The sequence below is a fragment of the Rhamphochromis sp. 'chilingali' genome (assembly GCF_963969265.1).
Source record: "Rhamphochromis sp. 'chilingali' genome assembly, chromosome: 21".
Classification (NCBI taxonomy): domain Eukaryota; kingdom Metazoa; phylum Chordata; class Actinopteri; order Cichliformes; family Cichlidae; genus Rhamphochromis; species Rhamphochromis sp. 'chilingali'.
The window spans coordinates 429,985-448,034 of record NC_137949.1 but is presented as its reverse complement, the minus strand read 5'-3'; the positions used below and the strand labels follow the sequence as shown (position 1 = coordinate 448,034).

Sequence of the window (18,050 nt, the reverse complement as noted above, 5' to 3'; positions counted from 1 at the left end):
GCTCTCACCTGGGAGATTGAGGAGACCATTCGCCAAGCGCTCCCGGGGGACCCTGATCCAGGGACTGGACCGCCAGGACGGCGCTTCGTTCCCGCCGCCGCCCGGGGAGCAGTCATCCACTGGATCCACACAGCACGATTCGCGTGCCACCCGGGCGTGAGCAGAACGGCGCGCCTCCTCAGCAGACACTTCTGGTGGAAATCGCTACTACGGGACGTGAGGGACTACGTGTCTGCCTGTGCCGTCTGCGCTCGTAATAAATCATCCACGAAACATCCCATGGGCCAGCTCCACCCACTCACTACTCCCCACCGGCCCTGGTCTCACATCTCGCTCGACTTTGTTACCGGTCTCCCCACCTCTTCTGGAAAATGTGTCATCCTCACCGTTGTGGATCGGTTTTCTAAGGCCGCCCACTTCGTCCCGCTAGCCAAGCTGCCCTCGGCTGCTGAGACTGCCCAAGCGTTAGTCACGGAAGTCTTCAGGCTCCACGGAATTCCCCTGGACATTGTCTCCGATCGCGGTCCCCAGTTCACCTCACAAGTGTGGAGGTCCTTCTGCTCCATTCTCGGCGCCAAGGTCAGTTTGAGTTCCGGTTTCCACCCGCAATCCAATGGGCAAACTGAACGCCTTAATCAGGAGCTGGAGACTATGCTGAGGTGCGTAGCCAGTCAAAACCCCTCCTCCTGGGTTACTTACCTGCCCTGGGTGGAGTACGCCCACAATACTCACACCTCGTCCTCCACCGGCTTCTCTCCTTTCGAAGCGTCCCTCGGGTATCAGCCTCCGCTCTTCCCGGAAGAGGACCTGTCCCTCTCTGTCCCGTCGGCCCCTCATCACCTCCGGCGCTGCCAACGTGTGTGGCGCTGCGCTCGCCGCGCCCTCCTGCGTGCAAAGGAACGACAGGCGCACTACGCCGATCGTCGCCGCGCCCCAGCCCCTGACTACCAGCCGGGACAGAAGGTTTGGTTGGCTGCTGGGAACATCCCGCTCCGGGGCACGTCCCGCAAACTGGCTCCCCGTTTCATCGGGCCGTACGAAGTGGACCGAGTCATCAACCCGGTGGCAGTCAGGCTCCGGCTTCCGGCCTCTCGGCGTGTGCATCCCACGTTCCATGTATCTCAACTTAAGCCGGTCCGCCTCAGCCCCCTGTGCCCTCCTTCCGAGCCCCCTCCTCCCGCCCGGCTCGTCGGCGGCCATCCGGCCTATGTGGTCCGGCGGATCCTGGATGCGCGCCGGCGCGGGCGCGGCTGGCAGTATCTTGTGGATTGGGTGGGGTACGGCCCCGAGGACCGCCTCTGGGTCCCGCGCTCCTTCATTCTGGACCCTCGTCTCCTCTCTGCTTTCCGTGCTTCTCTCCGCAGGCGGGGTCCCGGCCGGTCGCCTGGGGGCGACCCTTGAGGGGGGGGTACTGTCATGGTCCGCGGCCCGGCGTCCGGGGTGCTGCTGGGATGTCCACGCCCACGAGCGTGGCTGCTAACCCCACACCTGCATCCCATCCCAGGCGATCACCAGGTGGACTATTTAATCCTGCCCTACCTGCTGCTCCACGCCAGTCCATAGTCGCCTCTCAGCGATCACAACTCGGCGTGTTTTTGTTTTCGAGCCACCTGCCTGTCCACCTGTCCACCTGTCCGCCTGAGATTTGGTTCACCATCAGCTTCGCCGTCTCGACCCCTTTTGGAGCTCCACCCCCCTCTGGTTCACTCGGCCCGGCTATCACCCCTCTCACAGCCCCGCTCTCGGCGTTCCCTGTGCGGTCCCTCGGTTTCTTCTGGTTTCATACGTTGTTTTTCTGGCTACCCTCACGGGACACCTTTAGTTGCAATAAAAATTACTTTCTTTATTCGCTCCTACCCTAGTGTGTGTGTTCTGCTACTGGGTCCTGCCTGCGCTCGGAACTTCGGTTCATGACACTCACAGCAAGTTCTCACAAGTGAAAATAATGTTTGTCAATCAGGATGAGAATATTAAAATGTTATATATATATATACAAATACAATACAAAGTTACGATCAAGACAAAGTATCTCTGCAGACAAGGATTCATACTGCAGCAGACTGAATGAGACTGACTTTCCTCCAACCCTTTTATTTATGTAGACAAACAGTTTAGAGATTACGCAAAGTATGAAGCTGATATTGTCATTTGTAATGAAATTTATATTTAAATTCATACTGTGTTGAATCCCACTGTGCACACCTTTATCAACAGTGAGTAGTGTTGCCCTCATTTCTGAAATCTGTTGTAAATGCATATATTAACATGCATTAGGTACTCACATCCTGCCTGTTAAGATTTAAATAAGGTTTAAATAAAATGTTCCTGGCAGCAGTTGGCAGCTTAAAGTGGATTAACAGTACAACGTGGAAAAATAAAAATAGCTGTGCGTGCTCAGAGTTTAATCCCTGAGTAAACAAAGGTTAAAAGAAGTGAGAGCACACAGCTGACATGTGACAGCGGCTCTTTGTTTTTTTCTCCTTTTCATTTTCTTCTAGAAAATCTCTTCCTTTTCTGTGGCTCGTTTCCTTTGTAGAATCTCAGTCTGCAGCAGAATCTCATTACAGCGAGCCCTTGGGGTAAACTGTGTAAACACGGCCGCGTCTCTCCACACTCATGTACAGTTTAATTTGTTCCGATTGTTTCCATGCTGGATGAGCCCGGGGTGGATTTGCTTGCACTGCTGTAACTGCAGCAGGACTGTGATATCACTTTTTACAGTTGCTGCCTCAAGAACGCATCTGTGCAGATCAATGGGAAAGAAAGTGAGGCAAGGTTGTACGTTCAGTTCCCTGGACAGCTGCAGAGGTCAAAGGAAATTTCCTGGAGAGTTTGCCCTGCGGTGCTCATTTTCTTCTTTCTTGCTGTTCCTTCATCTCTCTAACTGTTCCTTCATCTCTCTAACTGTTCCTTCATCTCTCTAACTATTCCTTCATCTCTCTTAGTGTTCCCTCATCTCTCTAACTATTCTTTCATCTCTCTTAGTGTTCCTTTATCTCTCTAGCTGTTCCTTCATCTCTCTAACTGTTCCTTCATCTCTTTAACTGTTCCTTTATCTCTCTCTAACTGTTCCTTTATCTCTCTAACTGTTCCTTCATCTCTCTAACTGTTCCTTTATCTCTCTCTAACTGTTCCTTCATCTCTTTAACTGTTCCTTTATCTCTCTCTAACTGTTCCTTTACCTCTCTCTCTAACTGTTCCTTCATCTCTCTAACTGTTCCTTCATCTCTCTAACTGTTCCTTCATCTCTCTAACCGTTCCTTTATCTCTCTCTAACTGTTCCTTCATCTCTCTAACTGTTCCTTTATCTCTCTCTAACTGTTCCTTCATCTCTTTAACTGTTCCTTTATCGCTCTCTAACTGTTCCTTCATCTCTCTAACTGTTCCTTCATCTCTCTAACTTTTCCTTTATCTCTCTCTAACTGTTCCTTCATCTCTCTAACTGTTCCTTCATCTCTTTAACTGTTCCTTTATCCTCCGTGTTGGTTAGGTGATTCTTCCAAAACAGGGATAAGTGTCTCAGTGTACAGTATTTCTCCTGTATCCCAACTTTTAGCATTCTCTGCGTCTATAAAACCACTTACAAAGCAATTTCAGTAACATTAAACAGTTAAAAGTAAAATAACAATAAGTGCCTGAAATGTGAAAGAGAAGTAATACAGGAAAATTGAAATATTTGTGTGTGTACATTTCTTAAGAAGTCCAAGTTTCACAGTGAAAACAAAAGGACTTAAACAATAAATTTAAAAACAATATATCTGAAATCTTTTTACTCTCACATTTAACAAATGCATATGTATCGCTACAAGCATATGCACATTTATGCACAGGTCACTATTGCAATGCCATGAATTAAAATTCTTTATATATATAGCATATATTGTATATATAAGCAGAGTTTCAGTTAACATTCTTTGTAATTGTGTTGGCTATGTAATAGTGTAATTTTCTAAACTTATATTTCAACTCGTTTAATAATATAATGTTGACCATGTGAAAGGTTACTTTTAAAGATTTTTGAATGTATTTATTTTCATTTTCCTGTATAGCATGAAGCAACATGCTTGTTGCTTGGGGAATTTTTTTGCATTTGATGTTGACTGATTCACAAAGTGTTTGCTCTGCTGTTGCTCTAACTAACATGTCGTATGACCAACTTGATAAAAAAGTCAGGTGTCATGTTACTGGGTGGCAGCGTTAGAGTTAGTTGTTTAGTTTGTAAGCCCTTTACCTGACCTCTGACCCCGACTCCTGTTTTTGTGATCTGTCAGGTTTCTACATGTACATAGAGACATCAAGGCCAAGGCTGGAGGACGACACAGCCAGACTGTTGTCCCCGACATTCAACTCCAAAAGCTCCTCTGTCAGCAACAACCCCACCTACTGCTTTGCGTTTTATTATCACATGTATGGGAAACATATAGGTGAGAGTGAAGCAGAAATCCACGTGTCACAAGTACACCACGTGATGAATAAAAATAACGTTGAACAGCGCTGCTTCATGTCTTGTAGGAGCTCTGAACGTTTTCCTGCGTCAGAAAGGTCAAGCGGTCACAGATACCCTGGTCTGGAGTCTCACCGGTAACCAAGGAGACCGCTGGCGTCAAGCCAAGGTCAAGATCCACCCAACTACAGCCTTTCAGGTACAGACCACACCAATCCACAGACTCTTTACTGCACACCACCCAACATAACAACTAGCAGCTGTAGAGCAGAGAGCCCTTCTGTAGACACCACGCCACAGCAGCAGCACTGCTCCAGAAAGCATGCTCTGCAGAGCTTAAGAAGAACACTGATCAGTTACAGCAGTCAACACCTATACTAGAGTCAAGTATGTATGTGACTGGAGACAAAGTTCCTAACACGATTCATCACAGCAATGGGTAAAAAAGAGGAGACCAACTTGGGGGTTAGTATCTGGCCCAAAGTTGCAGAATGAATGTGTTTGCATGTTAGTTAGAAGAAAGTGACTGGGTGAATGTGGCATGTTGTGTAGAGTGCTTTGAGTACTCTGGGAGAGTAGAAAAGCGCTCCATAAGAATCAGTCCATTTACCAAGATGCTAGCAGGCAGGGCATACTTGGATCGACATAACCAAGTGGCTGACGTAGTATACAGGAACATCTGTGCCGAGTATGGCCTGGAAGTCCTGAGGGATCGTGGGAAACTTTTATAGAGCTGTCTATATGTTGGCCAGCTAGATGTTTTATTATAGTGTTGGGACTATGAACCACGTAAGAAATATAAAGAAGCAATTCATTACTATTACATATTGTGCTAAGGCAACATAAGCCACTGTGAATAGATCCAAAATAGAAGTAATGAGCTGGGAAATAAACAGATCCAGGGCTGATCCAGTCTGAATTCTTGATCCCCATCTGCTTTGGATCTGTACCACCATGGAAGTGCCCAGATGTGGTTTGCCTATCCTGTGGAGCCTGTTATACTTGATAGCAGGCAGAGTCACTGCTGTCACTGAGACAGGTGTAGGCGATCTTGAACAGAAAGTATGGGGAAGTTCTGTACTTTAAAAATGTTTAATGGCTGAATCTGTGAAAACACGTCATGTTCAGAGCACAGTCAGACTGCCTGCAGCTGCTTTTATGAAATCGCTTTAAATACATGAAAATCATCAGGAGGAGACTATTTCACTCTGAGCTGACACAACTGCTTTCTCTGTCCTTATATATTGACGAGTTCTGAGCTTAATTAACAAGGAAATGAAAGTATCAGTCAGCTGGTTCATGTGCAGCAGGAGGGAAAGAGTCTGAGAGGAAGCCTGTCAGCAAGCAGGTTAAATTGACAGAGTCTGGAAGCCTGCTAACTAAATCTGAGAGAAAACCTGGAGATTTCCTCATCTGAGGGTTAAGAAACTCAACCTGCGACCTGGAATGGCAGCCACAGATATAACAGATACCGTGTATATCCACTGTACTATATACAACTAGTCTTCTAGAAACCACAGTTACTTCCTCTCAAACCTCCTCTGAGCTTCCTGTCACTGTGTCTCTGCAGATGGTGATCGAGGGCGTGCGAGGCTCTGGTATTGAGGGAGATATTGCCATCGATGATGTCGCTATTGAGGAGGGAGAATGTAAAGACCCCCCTCCCAACAGTGAGTATGCCCTTGATGCAAAGCTGTTATGGCTCCTTCAAACACACACTCAGTTCCTTTCTGAGACCTCCAGGACTTGTTTTGAATACTTTTTGTTTCTGAGTTCTGTAAACATGAAAGATGCTCAGAGCCTTCGAACAATAGCCTCCTTTTTAAACTTAAGTTTATTTCACTGACCGAAAATGGCCCAAAGTGTCGACTCAGACATCTACAGCATGTATCGTCCAAGTGAAGCTACAACTTGGTGAAATCGCTGTGAAAGGATTGTTGTTGTTTTGTAATCACTTATGCTCTAAGTCTGTGTTTGCAGTAGCGCAGTGCACCGTGTGGCCGTTGTGTGATAAGATGAAGTCCTGATAAACAGAGGAATGTAAAAGTCCACATTTTGATACATCATTAAATGTTTTTGTCAGAGTTCTGCTTTCACACGCACACCTGCAGCTGTGCTTCACACCGCTTAACCCTTTAAAGCCGGTCGGAGTGGGCACGCTCCGTTTTGCATAACTATTTTTAGATGCTGGTAGCACTGCAACCACGTGAGCTAGCGCAATCATTTTTTTACATATGAAACCGGAGGAGTTGTACTTACATCTGATGCCATCAGCTTGTCCTAGGTCACGGTTTCCTTCCACATATAGCTTTGCAAAAACTGCATAAAAATCACTTGCAGCAACAAAAACATAATATTCCAGAAACACGCTTTGCCGATCCGATCAGCTGTTTGTAACACTTCCTACATCCATCAGCGCGAACTATCGCATGTCCTCCATGTCCTGCCTGAAACCGGAAGTGACATCATTTTGTGGAAATGTAGTTTTTTACCATCAGGGGCTTATGAGCCTATACTGGTGTTTTTAAAAGTTATGTTTGACTTTATGACTTCCTGAGTCGTTTCTGGGATGCTTAGGACTCATATTGCACTGCTGGAAATAGTTTATTTTGATGCATATGCTGCTTTTTTGCAAATTTGCAGTATAATATTTATTTTCGTTTTTCCTGCAGTGTATAAAAATTGGTGTATTTCAAAAATAAAACTATGAAGACACTCAAAATAAACTTCCTGTGGTAGGAAACTATTTTGTGCAACTTTTTTGTATTTACAGTTTTGAGGGATAAGCCTCTTAAATTTCTCTAACTAGAAATATATGTTAAAAAAGCAAAAACGATTTAAAAGTTTTTGGAGTTTATTGCACTTTTTTGCAATTTATGTAATTTCTATGCACTTAATACATACATATTATTAAAATTTAGGCTGTAATGGTTGTATTGATGTATAGCAACTTGAAATGCTCCCAAAAATGGCTCCACAGCATGTAAAATATACTATAAGCTCTGGAGGACTTGGTTCTATGGTAGGTCTTTAAGGGTTAAATGCAGCTTAAACTTGATTTAAATGTTTTATTTAAACATGGCAGTCTTTACCCTGTGAGTCATTCATACTCGCTCTCTTTCTTTTTTCCACACAGATCTAAGGTCGCTCGCCCCACCCTCATCGCCACATATATGGCAGCACTGCATCACTCTGATTCTGGCTCTGATTGGCCAGCAGAGGTGACCCCTCCTCTCTGTCGGACATTGCGACCTTTGACTCTTTGCCCACCTATTCCTGCTCCATCATTCCCAACATTTAACCCCACTCCATCCCTCTGCTACCAAAGATACAGTCAGAGACGAGATAGCTAAAGCAGGAGGCCATACGATGGTTTGGTGACATGAGAGTTGAGTTTGAAGGTGCCAGATTTATTTTATTGGGCTCGTCTTCTCTCTCGAGTCACAGCGATCTGTTTCTGACAGAGCAGCTTCAGTCCAAGACGTGTTTGCAGTAGCTGAGCTTAGAGACTGGAAGCAGGGGGAAACTGCTGCGCAACAAGCTCTGACGTTGAAGAACCTTCAAGCCACAGCAGTATTGTCTGATTAGTGACCATATTTCTCGACGTGTTCCAGGAAAAGCATTCATTTAGTAAATAAGACAGCTTTATTTAGAATTAAATTAATAAGATCGGCTGTTTATCTCTCTGATGGCTGCTGGACTTTGTTTGGTTTGACATCGATGAGATAAACAGTTGATTTTTCTTACGTGTCTTCCGTGCACACGCAGTAGGGAGGTGACAGTTACCTGTTTGGCATTTTAACCCCCAAAGACATTCCTCAGGTGTAGCTTTGTTCAAGTTACAGCTTTATTTCAAAGCAGCATTTTCTTTGAATATGTTTTTTTGATGCAGTACCACCTGTGGCTGCTGATGAGCAAAAGGACTTAGCTTAAACGTCTTTTATCAGATCATTTCAAAGCAGAACCAGAAGTTTAAGTATGAATTTTCTTCTTCTCTCCTTATTGGTAAAATGGTAAATGGTCTGTATTTATATAGCGCTTTACTCGTCCCTAAGGACTAGAAAACACTTTACACATCCAGTCATCTACCCATTGGTGATGGCAGCTACATTGTAGCCACAGCCACCCTGGGGCGCACTGACAGAGGCGAGGCTGCCGGACACTGGCGCCACCGGGCCCTCTGACCACCACCAGTAGGCAACGGGTGAAGTGTCTTGCCCAAGGACACAACGACCGAGACTGTCGGAGCCGGGGCTCGAACCGGCAACCTTCCGATTACAAGGCGAACGCCCAACTCTTGAGCCACGATCGCCGCTCCTTATTTTTGGCACTTGTGTAAACTGTGCCATGGGGACCTGTGCTGGTATCATTAATGGGTATCACTCTGCATGAATAAAGGAACATGTCATGTTTATAGGCAGATCACACTTTGAATTATGTTCCCATCCTGCCAGAAGGCCCTGGTTATTAGTGCAAATCCAGCATTACAAACACAAGTCGTTTTCCAGCATAGATTTCAGACACGTGAAGCCAGAAGGTCTGAGAGGCACTGCTGGGAAATGTTGGCATTTAGCAGCAAGCATGTGTGCAGAAGAAGAAAGAGGAACCAAAAAGAAAGAAAACAAACTATTTGTGTGGCGTCGTCACAGCAAATCCACATCAATCAGCCGATCCTGATATTTGATTTGGCACTTCCTGACCCTTCCCCGTCCTTCCTCCTGGTCTTGAGTCAGGGATCTTTCACATGTCTGATGTTAACCATCTCATTATGGAGCAACCAACAAATGATGCACGCTCTAAAAGTCTTTAGGTAGTCCAGGATCAGAATCACTCGTTGGTTAGACATCCTAATGTGGATTAGGGTGAAGAATCCGTGGATGCCTGTTTTTAAAGAGTTTGCTGTCTTAAAGATACGTCATCAAATTCCTGTGTAAAAGTTTCCAAAATGATAAAGCTGTCAGCAGTAAAGTTTATGTTTTGTGTTAAAAAGATCAAAGTTCAGTTAGGCCCGGCTTGCAAACATCAGTGGACCATCTGGGTGAGTCGTTAGGAGCACATTATTGATGGTGGCAATCGGAGAAAAGGACAAACATCTGGAATAAATGGTGGGGTAGCTAAAGAGAAATAAGAAACAAAGCACACATCTGGACACACTGCAGGACACCCACTGAACTGCTGCCCACAGTTATTCATTCATTACAAAATGAGCCTTTAAAGTAGAAATAACTGATGTACAGTCAACCACTCCATGTGTGACAGAACAGTTGCAGTCTTTACTGCACGGGCTGCTGTTCTGCTTTTACTCGAGCCCTGAGAGCTAAACACAGGTAACCTACAGCTTAGTACTGCCCCTGACGACATCCTGCCCCGAAGGTTTCACGTGGTCATGCAGAGTTTCCCATCACAGTCAGGTTGTCCCATCAGCAGATGCAGCTTATGTCTCTGTTTCCAGACTGACATCCAGTTTTCTACAGCGAAGCTCTTTAAACTTTCAGGCAAAGTCAGTGTTAGGAGAGAGGACATGCACAGCTTGAATGTCAGCCTTCCCCCTGTCCCACCTTTCCCTCTCATCATCCACGTCCCCATAAATCCATTCTCCCCCTTAGCACATCAGCAGTACTGTACTGTGAGATGGACCGACAGTCATCTCTCGCTTATCTTTTTATGCTTTCGGTGGGCGGGTGGACCAAGCAAATGGCATTTAAAAATAAAAAACGTACTTTCAGAGCCTACTTTGACATTTGTCTGTCTGTGGCGGACCAAGGTGGAGAGGTCAGCATCTGCCATCAAGTGCCTTCAGATTCACAGAGGGAACGTTCGCTGAGCCACGGCCCGCCAGCCTTCGTCACAGAAACGAAGAGTCAAACATCTTTCTGTCTTACTGACTGGAGTGAACATAAAACGTCCTCCGGTTTGATTATGCAGAGAAACACTTTATTTCTTTTTCTTTTCGTGCAGATGTTGGATTTTGTCAAAACCTGAGCCATGCTGAATGGCATTTTAAAAAGGCACCACTAAAGAAGCCATGGACAAGGAAACTGACTGTGGATACAGGACACCTGATTTATTTAACCACATAAATAAAAGACCAACACGTGACCATCACCTGACGATATGATGACACCTGTTTTGGACAGTTCTCATCCCTGTTTCAGTGGGATTCAAGCGTTGGCGTTTCAGAACCATTTTAGTATTCCAAAATAAGAGTTTCTGGTAGGAGCCGAAGACTTTAATGCTACCTGAGACCAACAGTTACCTTAAACTACAAAATTAGATAAAGATTTCCAACAAATAAAACAAGAACAGTATGTCAAATCAAATCCTCTGTTGTTCCTACGATAGTTTAAAAATGGTGTTGGGGAGGGGAGGCTGTTTTTATTTTGTTGTTTTTAACATGTGTGGGGGTTTTAACTGAATTTTTCTTTGGGTTTTGAGATTTCTATTAAATCTATAAAAAAGTATTAAAGAAGATTTTAAACTATAAAGCATTTTTGTATCCTAAAGAAACTGACATCGTGGGTGAACAGGTCGAAGCATCTATTAGAAAAGCACAAGAGATTCATAATTATTAACCCTCTCAGGCTCAAATTAAGTTTTTTGTTGCTAATGCACAACCAAGTCCTGCAGTGGTAAAGAAACTCATAAAATATGTATGTGGGGTAATCAGGTTGTTGGTTTTTAACTGTTGCAAATCGGCAACGCCTGCCTGGAGAGGGTTAAACACACGTGCACACCTATGATTCCTGATTCATCGTCTCTGCTCATATGTGTATGTATGGAAGCCCATTTCTGCCAAGAAAAATGGCTCCACAGTTAGCATGATGAACACTGAAATAAGCCATCATTTACCGTTTGTTTATTTTTGTCTTTATTTTGACTTATTTTGATTTTGTTACCATCCCCTCGTTCTGCTACAGAAAAGAAAAATACTGGATTACAAATGAGCATGATTAAAAATAAATAAATGGATAACAAAGACAGCTGGGATGGGCTGCTGTGCCCCGCGGGGAGGGTAAATCATGGACTGCCTCTCTCCATGGGTGTCATCTCTCTATTGTAGGCGGCAGTTTGGGTTTAATGGATCATAATTCATCTCATTAGGTCCTGACTGAATTTCTGTGGGTCTGTAGGTACAACTTTTATTTTTTCCCCTTTCTTACGTATTTGTAAAATCTGGCTTAATTTAACCATTTGGAGTTTAAATTATACATTTTGGTTTTTACATAATGATTAAAATGTCTTTTTTTTTGTTTTAAGAACTTTCTTTCACAACTTTGACTCTTTTGTGCACGAATGGGCTTTCCCCGGATTCCCTGGTGACTTTTTCCTTCTGTGTTTTTCTGCTGCAGCTGATGATCAGATTATTATTTCAGCTCCTCTGGGTATTAGTTTTCCTCTGCTACATTATTATCACATTAGCTGGAAATGGGTGGTTGCCTCTGAAGAACACCAGTAGGTTTCTGTATTTTGTTTTCACATATATTGAACAGTTTTCATGACTCTACAACCTTTTTACAGAAAGAAGCCTCATTTAATCAAAAATAGATCATTTATACAAATATATATTATTATGTTACACTTCACCATACGCTCAACAAATGAAAGGAAACATTTACACTTGTCATAAAAATAAATGAATAAAAAACTGTAGTTTCTGAGTTTTGACGTACATGTCAGATCTTTTCAGTCACTGTCACAGTTTTAGAGCAATACTTCAGTAAACATGGACACGTGACTTAGTCTGCACAGGAATCACATTCATTGAAAAGTAATATTAATAATAGATTGCATTTATATAGCGCTTTTCGGGGCCCTCAAAGCGCTTTACAATTCCACTATTCACTCTCACATTCACACACTGGTGGAGGCAGCTACAGGTGTAGCCACAGCTGCCCTGGGGCAGACTGACAGAAGCGAGGCTGCCATATCGCACCATCGGCCCCTCTGTCTCGCCCAAGGACACAACAACCGAGACTGTCCGAGCCGGGGCTCGAACCGACAACCTTCCGGTTACAAGAGGAACTGCCAACTCTTTGAGGCACGATCGCCCTATAAAGAACAGTAAAGAACCAGTCAGCAGCCAATGAAGGGAAAACTATCCCAACACCACATTTACTACATTTATGTTCTTGAAGTTTATGATTTTTTTTGCACATTATGTGAAGCCTCTATATTTTCCTTGGATGACATTTTCTCTTTATGTTACGTTTGGATATTATCACATTCTCCTGAACTGTAGATCAGCCACCCTGTTTTCCTTGTTTGACCAGATTTTTATGTTGGCAGCCACAGAAGTGCACCAAAGCGTTCATCTGGCCATGCCCTGATTGATTTGTTTGCTGTTTGCACTGTTAGCTCATGTTTCAGGATGAAAAGGCCACTCTTGAAATGAAGACTTAATTTAAAGATATAACAAAAGAACAGCTGTATAAGAGAGAAACAATGGAGTCACTTATTCACAGCTCACACAGCTCTGTATGTGACTCACATACACGATAAAGGACTCGACTTTGCAGTTTTTCTCCCCTTCGTGCCTTCAGACTTGTTGTTGGTCCAAGTTCAGGTCCAGATGTGCAAATGACAAAAGGCTCGATCCACAGTAACCCACATTCCTGCATTCAGTTCCATTTATCTCTCTTTATTTATTCAGCAGACGTGTGGGTGAACATACTATTTCTGATCCATTTCCACTCTTTAGTTCAATTCTATTCAATTTTATTTATACAGCGCCAAATCACAACAGCAGTCGCCTCAAGGCGCTTTATATTGTAAGGTAGATCGTACAATAATAGATACAGAGAAAAACCCAACAATCATATGAGCCCCTATGAGCAAGCACTTTGGCGACAGTGGGAAGGAAAAACTCCCTTTTAACAGGAAGAAACCTCCAGCACAACCAGGCTCAGGGAGGGGCGGGGCCATCTTCTGCGACCGGTTGGGGTGAGAGAAGGAAGACAGGATAAAGACATGCTGTGGAAGAGAGACAGAGGTTAATAACAGTTACCCTGCAAACTGTTTGTTCTTGTATGCAGACGATGCTGTAGCTTTGTTTCTCTCTACTTTGGTGCAGTCTGCACTAACAAGTTGAAGTATTATGAAACCCTGGCCTGGGTGTCAGTATAGCTCCCTGGGCCCAGGTCTGACTCCACCCTGAGTCACTCACAGTGGGTCAGCCCTCTCTCCCTCCCTGCCACTCTCTACTGCTCAATCATAAAATATTTGGGCTATTATAAAGTAAATCAATAACTTTTGCATTTGAACTACCCATGGTGTCATAATAATTAATATCACATGAAACATTTTAAAAGACCTTATGGTAGAATGGTCAGGGTAATATTGATGAATATGATAGTTGAAGCAATAGAAAGTATTATTGTTGGTTATTTTTCTGAGGAATAACATAAAATAAGACTAAAAAACAGCAAAAATAAACATAAAAACACTGGAACTTAAACGCTAAACTAAAACCTTTTTATTACTTTAAAGATTTTATTTCTGCAGGAATTGGTCACATGTTCTAAACTCAGGCAGCAGGTAGGCAGGTAAACTCAGGCTCTGATACGTACGACACTGGTTCTTTTTCCAGCCCAGACCTTACATTTCGAATAATCTCTGCTGGACAAAGCGTCTCCTGTCGACTTTGCAGGGGAAAAGCACGTCCTCGTTAACTTCCTCAGAGGTGCTTTTGCTGGTGTTGTATATGTTTGGATTTTTGGAAGAGGAGTGGGCAATAAAGTTTTAAAAGCTACCATCAAGTCTCTGTGGACATGCGAAGAAAATATTTTTATAACTGTCATTATTTTCTGCAGTACATTCTCACCTAAGTGATGCTACACTGCATACTGGTTATTATTGTTATTATTATTATTATTATTATACAAATAAATACACTCCAAATGTAACAGTGTTGTGTTGTGTGTGTATTCATTACTCCCATCACATTCACCCAAAGTTCAAGCGTTTGAGCAGCTGCAGAGCATGAACACAACACACAATCCTCACATTAAACTCAGACTAAGGCCAGTCTGAGTGCACAGCTACCCTTTTAAGCCTAATTACTGACTCAACGATCTTCTTTGAAGCTCAGCATCTGTTTAGATATGGTCTACATAAGGTATAGTATCTATTTTTATCTAAATACAACAACATGACGGCCAGTAGGAACTGTTTGTTTTGTTTGCTTTAGCCATTGTTCACACATTGAATAAAATGTACACATTGTTCACTGCACACTGTTTTAGCAATCAAACCACACTCTAGTTTCCTCTATTGTCAAAAACGGGATGAAACTGTGCAACGTTCATGTCTTCAGCGAATCGTTTGATCAGGGAGTCTTTCAAGCCTTTTTTCCCGTCTGAAGCCACCAGAGTAAAACTGAACGTGACGACAGACACCTTAAAAAAACATAATAGCTATAAATGAGAGTCGATGCCTGTGTGGTTTCTGCTGACTGCTGGCCCTGTTCGATTTCAGTCTGCAAAATGGAAAAAATGAAGGTAATTTCCATCATTTGAATAGAAAGATTGACAGGATAAAATGAAGCTGAGTAATGAGAGTTTGCAGCAGGCAAGAGGGAGCTGAACGAGAAGCTTTCACCTCGTGGGTGGAAATGACAGATTTCAGTCAGACCTGAAATGTTTTTACTGAAACGAGTGACGTCCCCGCAGGATAAAACACAGCACTCAATTCAACATATAATTGTTTTAGACACATTTTCCAAAATTAATCCTGATGTAAATTTGTTGATGTATGGATATCTGATCAAGAAATTGTTTTGGGGAGATAAAGTCTTGTCACGGTTCTGGGTCAGTTTGACATTCTGAGTTATGTTTTGGTTTATTTTTGAATGATGAATCTGCGTTTCAAGTTACTTTGGTGTGTTTGGTTGTTTTCTTATTCTCTTAGTGCTTGTGGTGATGATGATGTTCTATGTTCCAGCTTATTCTGGTTTACTTTTAGTTCTGCCCATGTTAAGTCTGTGTTTCTTAGTCTGCGTCCTTGTGTCTTATTTCCTGTTTTATTGTGAAAGTCTGTCTTATGTTGGTGTGTGCAGCTTTGCTCCCCCTGTCTCGTTAGTCCAATTTCTCCCAGCTGTGTCTCCCTCCTGTTGCCCATTCCCTGATTACCGCCCTGTGTATATTAGCCCTGTGTTTTCCTCGTCGTACCCTCAGAATTATGCCTGTGTGTTTAGTTCTCAGTGTCATTGGTCAGGTCATGTTTTCGTTTATCACCAGTAAAGCTAAGGTTCTCAGTTTCAATTCAGTCTCAGAGTCTCGCATTTGGATCCTCCTCTCCATCCGCCTGCACACAGAGCCCTGACAAGTCTTCTGTTTTGAATCAGTAGTTTCAGCTGTTGGTCTGCTCCCGCTACTGGGATAACTTGTGTCTTTCCATTAGGTCAAACTGGAAACTGTCATCGATAATTATTTTTAGGAGTCCACTCGGACGTGGACCGTGAGCCATGACACTGTAACGAGCGTGTACCCCAGCTGACCATGTTCAGCACTCTCAGACTGCAGCGGACATGTTTATCCAACCTTCATTTACTGAATCCAGCAGCCTTACAGCCACCATTCATCATCCTTCAGTTGATTTTCAGTTGCAGGCCTGGCGTGCGTTAAGCAGATCACACTCAGGCTGGTCTGGACGGGCTATAAGTGGGTTTTGTTACCTGCCTTCTGTTATGATTTAAACCAGTGATTTTTAGTGATTTGGCCCATTCAAAGTAACATTTTCTTTACAGCATATCTAAATAAACTTGCCTATAAACGCTTTCCTCTCTGCCTCTCCTCCTTCACATTTACAACCCAAGAAGGAGCTCCTAGGCAAGGCAAGTTTATTTGTATAGCACAATTCAACAACAAGGTGATTCAAAGTGCTTTACAGAGACATTAGAAACAAGAACAAATAAAAAGCATGATTTAAAATTGAATAAAACAAGCAAATAAACTAACTAACTAATTAACAAACAAACAAACAACAGTATATAAAATCAAAACAGATAAAATCAGAACAGTAGATAAAATCAGTAGTTAAATGTAAGTTTTGAAATTTAAGCTTAAAGTGTGGATTTGGTGCTTTATTCAAATGCAGCTGAGAACAGGTGAGTCTTCAACCTGGATTTAAATAAACTGAGTGTTTCAGCTGATCTGAGGCTTTCTGGGAGTTTGTTCCAGATATAAGGAGCATAAAAGCTGAATGCAGCTTCTCCGTGTCTGGTTCTGACTCTGGGAACTGATAAAAGACCGGATCCAGATGACCTGAGGGATCTGGAAGGTTCATACTGGGTCAGGAGGTCATTGATGTATTTTGGTCCTAAACCATTCAGAGCTTTATAGGCCAGCATCAGAACTTTAAAGTCTATCCTCTGACGGACAGGCAGCCAGTGTAAGGACCTCAGAGCTGGACTGATGTGGTCCACTTTTTTGGTCTTAGTGAGGACTCGAGCAGCAGAGTTCTGAATGAGCTGTAGTTGTCTGACTGATTTTTTAGGTAGACCTGTAAAGATGCTGTTACAGTAATCAAGCCTACTAAAGATGAATGCATGGACTAGTTTTTCCAGGTCCTGTTGAGACATCAGATCTTTTATCCTTGAAATATTCTTGAGGTGATAGTAAGCTGACTTTGTTATTGTCTTAATGTGTTTTTCTAAGTTTAGGTCTGCATCCATCACTACACCCAAATTTCTCGCCTGGTTTGTGGTTTTTAGATGTATAGATTGAAGTTCTCTGGTGACCTGTAATCGTTTTTCTTTGGCGCCAAAGACTATTACCTCAGTTTTGTTTTTGTTTAGCTGGAGAAAATTGTGGCACAACCAGTCATTGATTTCCTCAATGCATTTACCAAGAGCCTGTACAGGGCCTCGGTCTCCTGGTGACATTGTGATATATATTTGTGTGTCATCTGCATAGCTGTGGTAGTTTATTTTGTTGTTGTTTATAATCTGTGCCAGTGGGAGCATGTAAATGTTAAACAGAAGGGGTCCCAAGATGGAACCTTGGGGAACTCCACATGTGATACTTGTCTGCTCAGATGTGAAGTTACCTATTGATACAAAGTATTTCCTGTTTTCTAAGTATGTTTTGAACCAGTTTAGTACAGTTCCTGAAAGACCTGTCCAGTTCTCCAGTCGTTTGAGTAATATGTTGTGGTCAACTGTATCAAATGCTGCACTGAGATCCAGTAAAACTAGGACTGACATTTTTCCACTGTCTGTATTCAGACATATGTCATTAAACACTTTGGTCAGAGCGGTTTCAGTGCTGTGGTTCTGTCTAAAACCTGACTGGAAGGCATCGTAGCAATTATTCTGTTTTAAGAAGTAACTGAGCTGTTGAGAAACTGCTTTTTCAATGATCTTACTTAAAAATGGGAGATTTGAGATCGGCCGGTAGTTGTTCATTTGTGTCTTGTCAAGATTGTCCTTTTTCAGTATAGGTTTGATTACAGCAGTTTTTAGTGATTCTGGAAACACACCTGATAATAAAGAAAAGTTGACGATCTGTAACAGGTCTGACTCTAAAGTCTTTGAGACCTTTTTGAAAAAACTTGTTGGCAGGACATCTAAACAGCAGGAGGAGTTCAGTTGACCTAAGATGTCCTCCAG

The 18,050-nt window shown here is 43.0% G+C and overlaps 1 protein-coding gene across 1 annotated transcript in view; it reads left to right on the top strand.

Annotated features, from left to right (window-relative positions):
• LOC308389121 (MAM domain-containing glycosylphosphatidylinositol anchor protein 2-like) overlaps positions 1 to 14,167 on the top strand; it is a 139,928-nt gene extending 125,761 nt beyond the window's left edge. Inside the window, exons 14-17 of the mRNA XM_080870272.1 lie at positions 4,272 to 4,424; positions 4,513 to 4,643; positions 6,015 to 6,114; positions 7,581 to 14,167. Of these exons, the coding sequence (XP_080726398.1) occupies positions 4,272 to 4,424; positions 4,513 to 4,643; positions 6,015 to 6,114; positions 7,581 to 7,669 (473 nt within the window). The 3' untranslated portion in view covers positions 7,670 to 14,167. The remainder of the gene's footprint in view (positions 1 to 4,271; positions 4,425 to 4,512; positions 4,644 to 6,014; positions 6,115 to 7,580) is intronic.
• Positions 14,168 to 18,050: the final 3,883 nt, after the last annotated feature.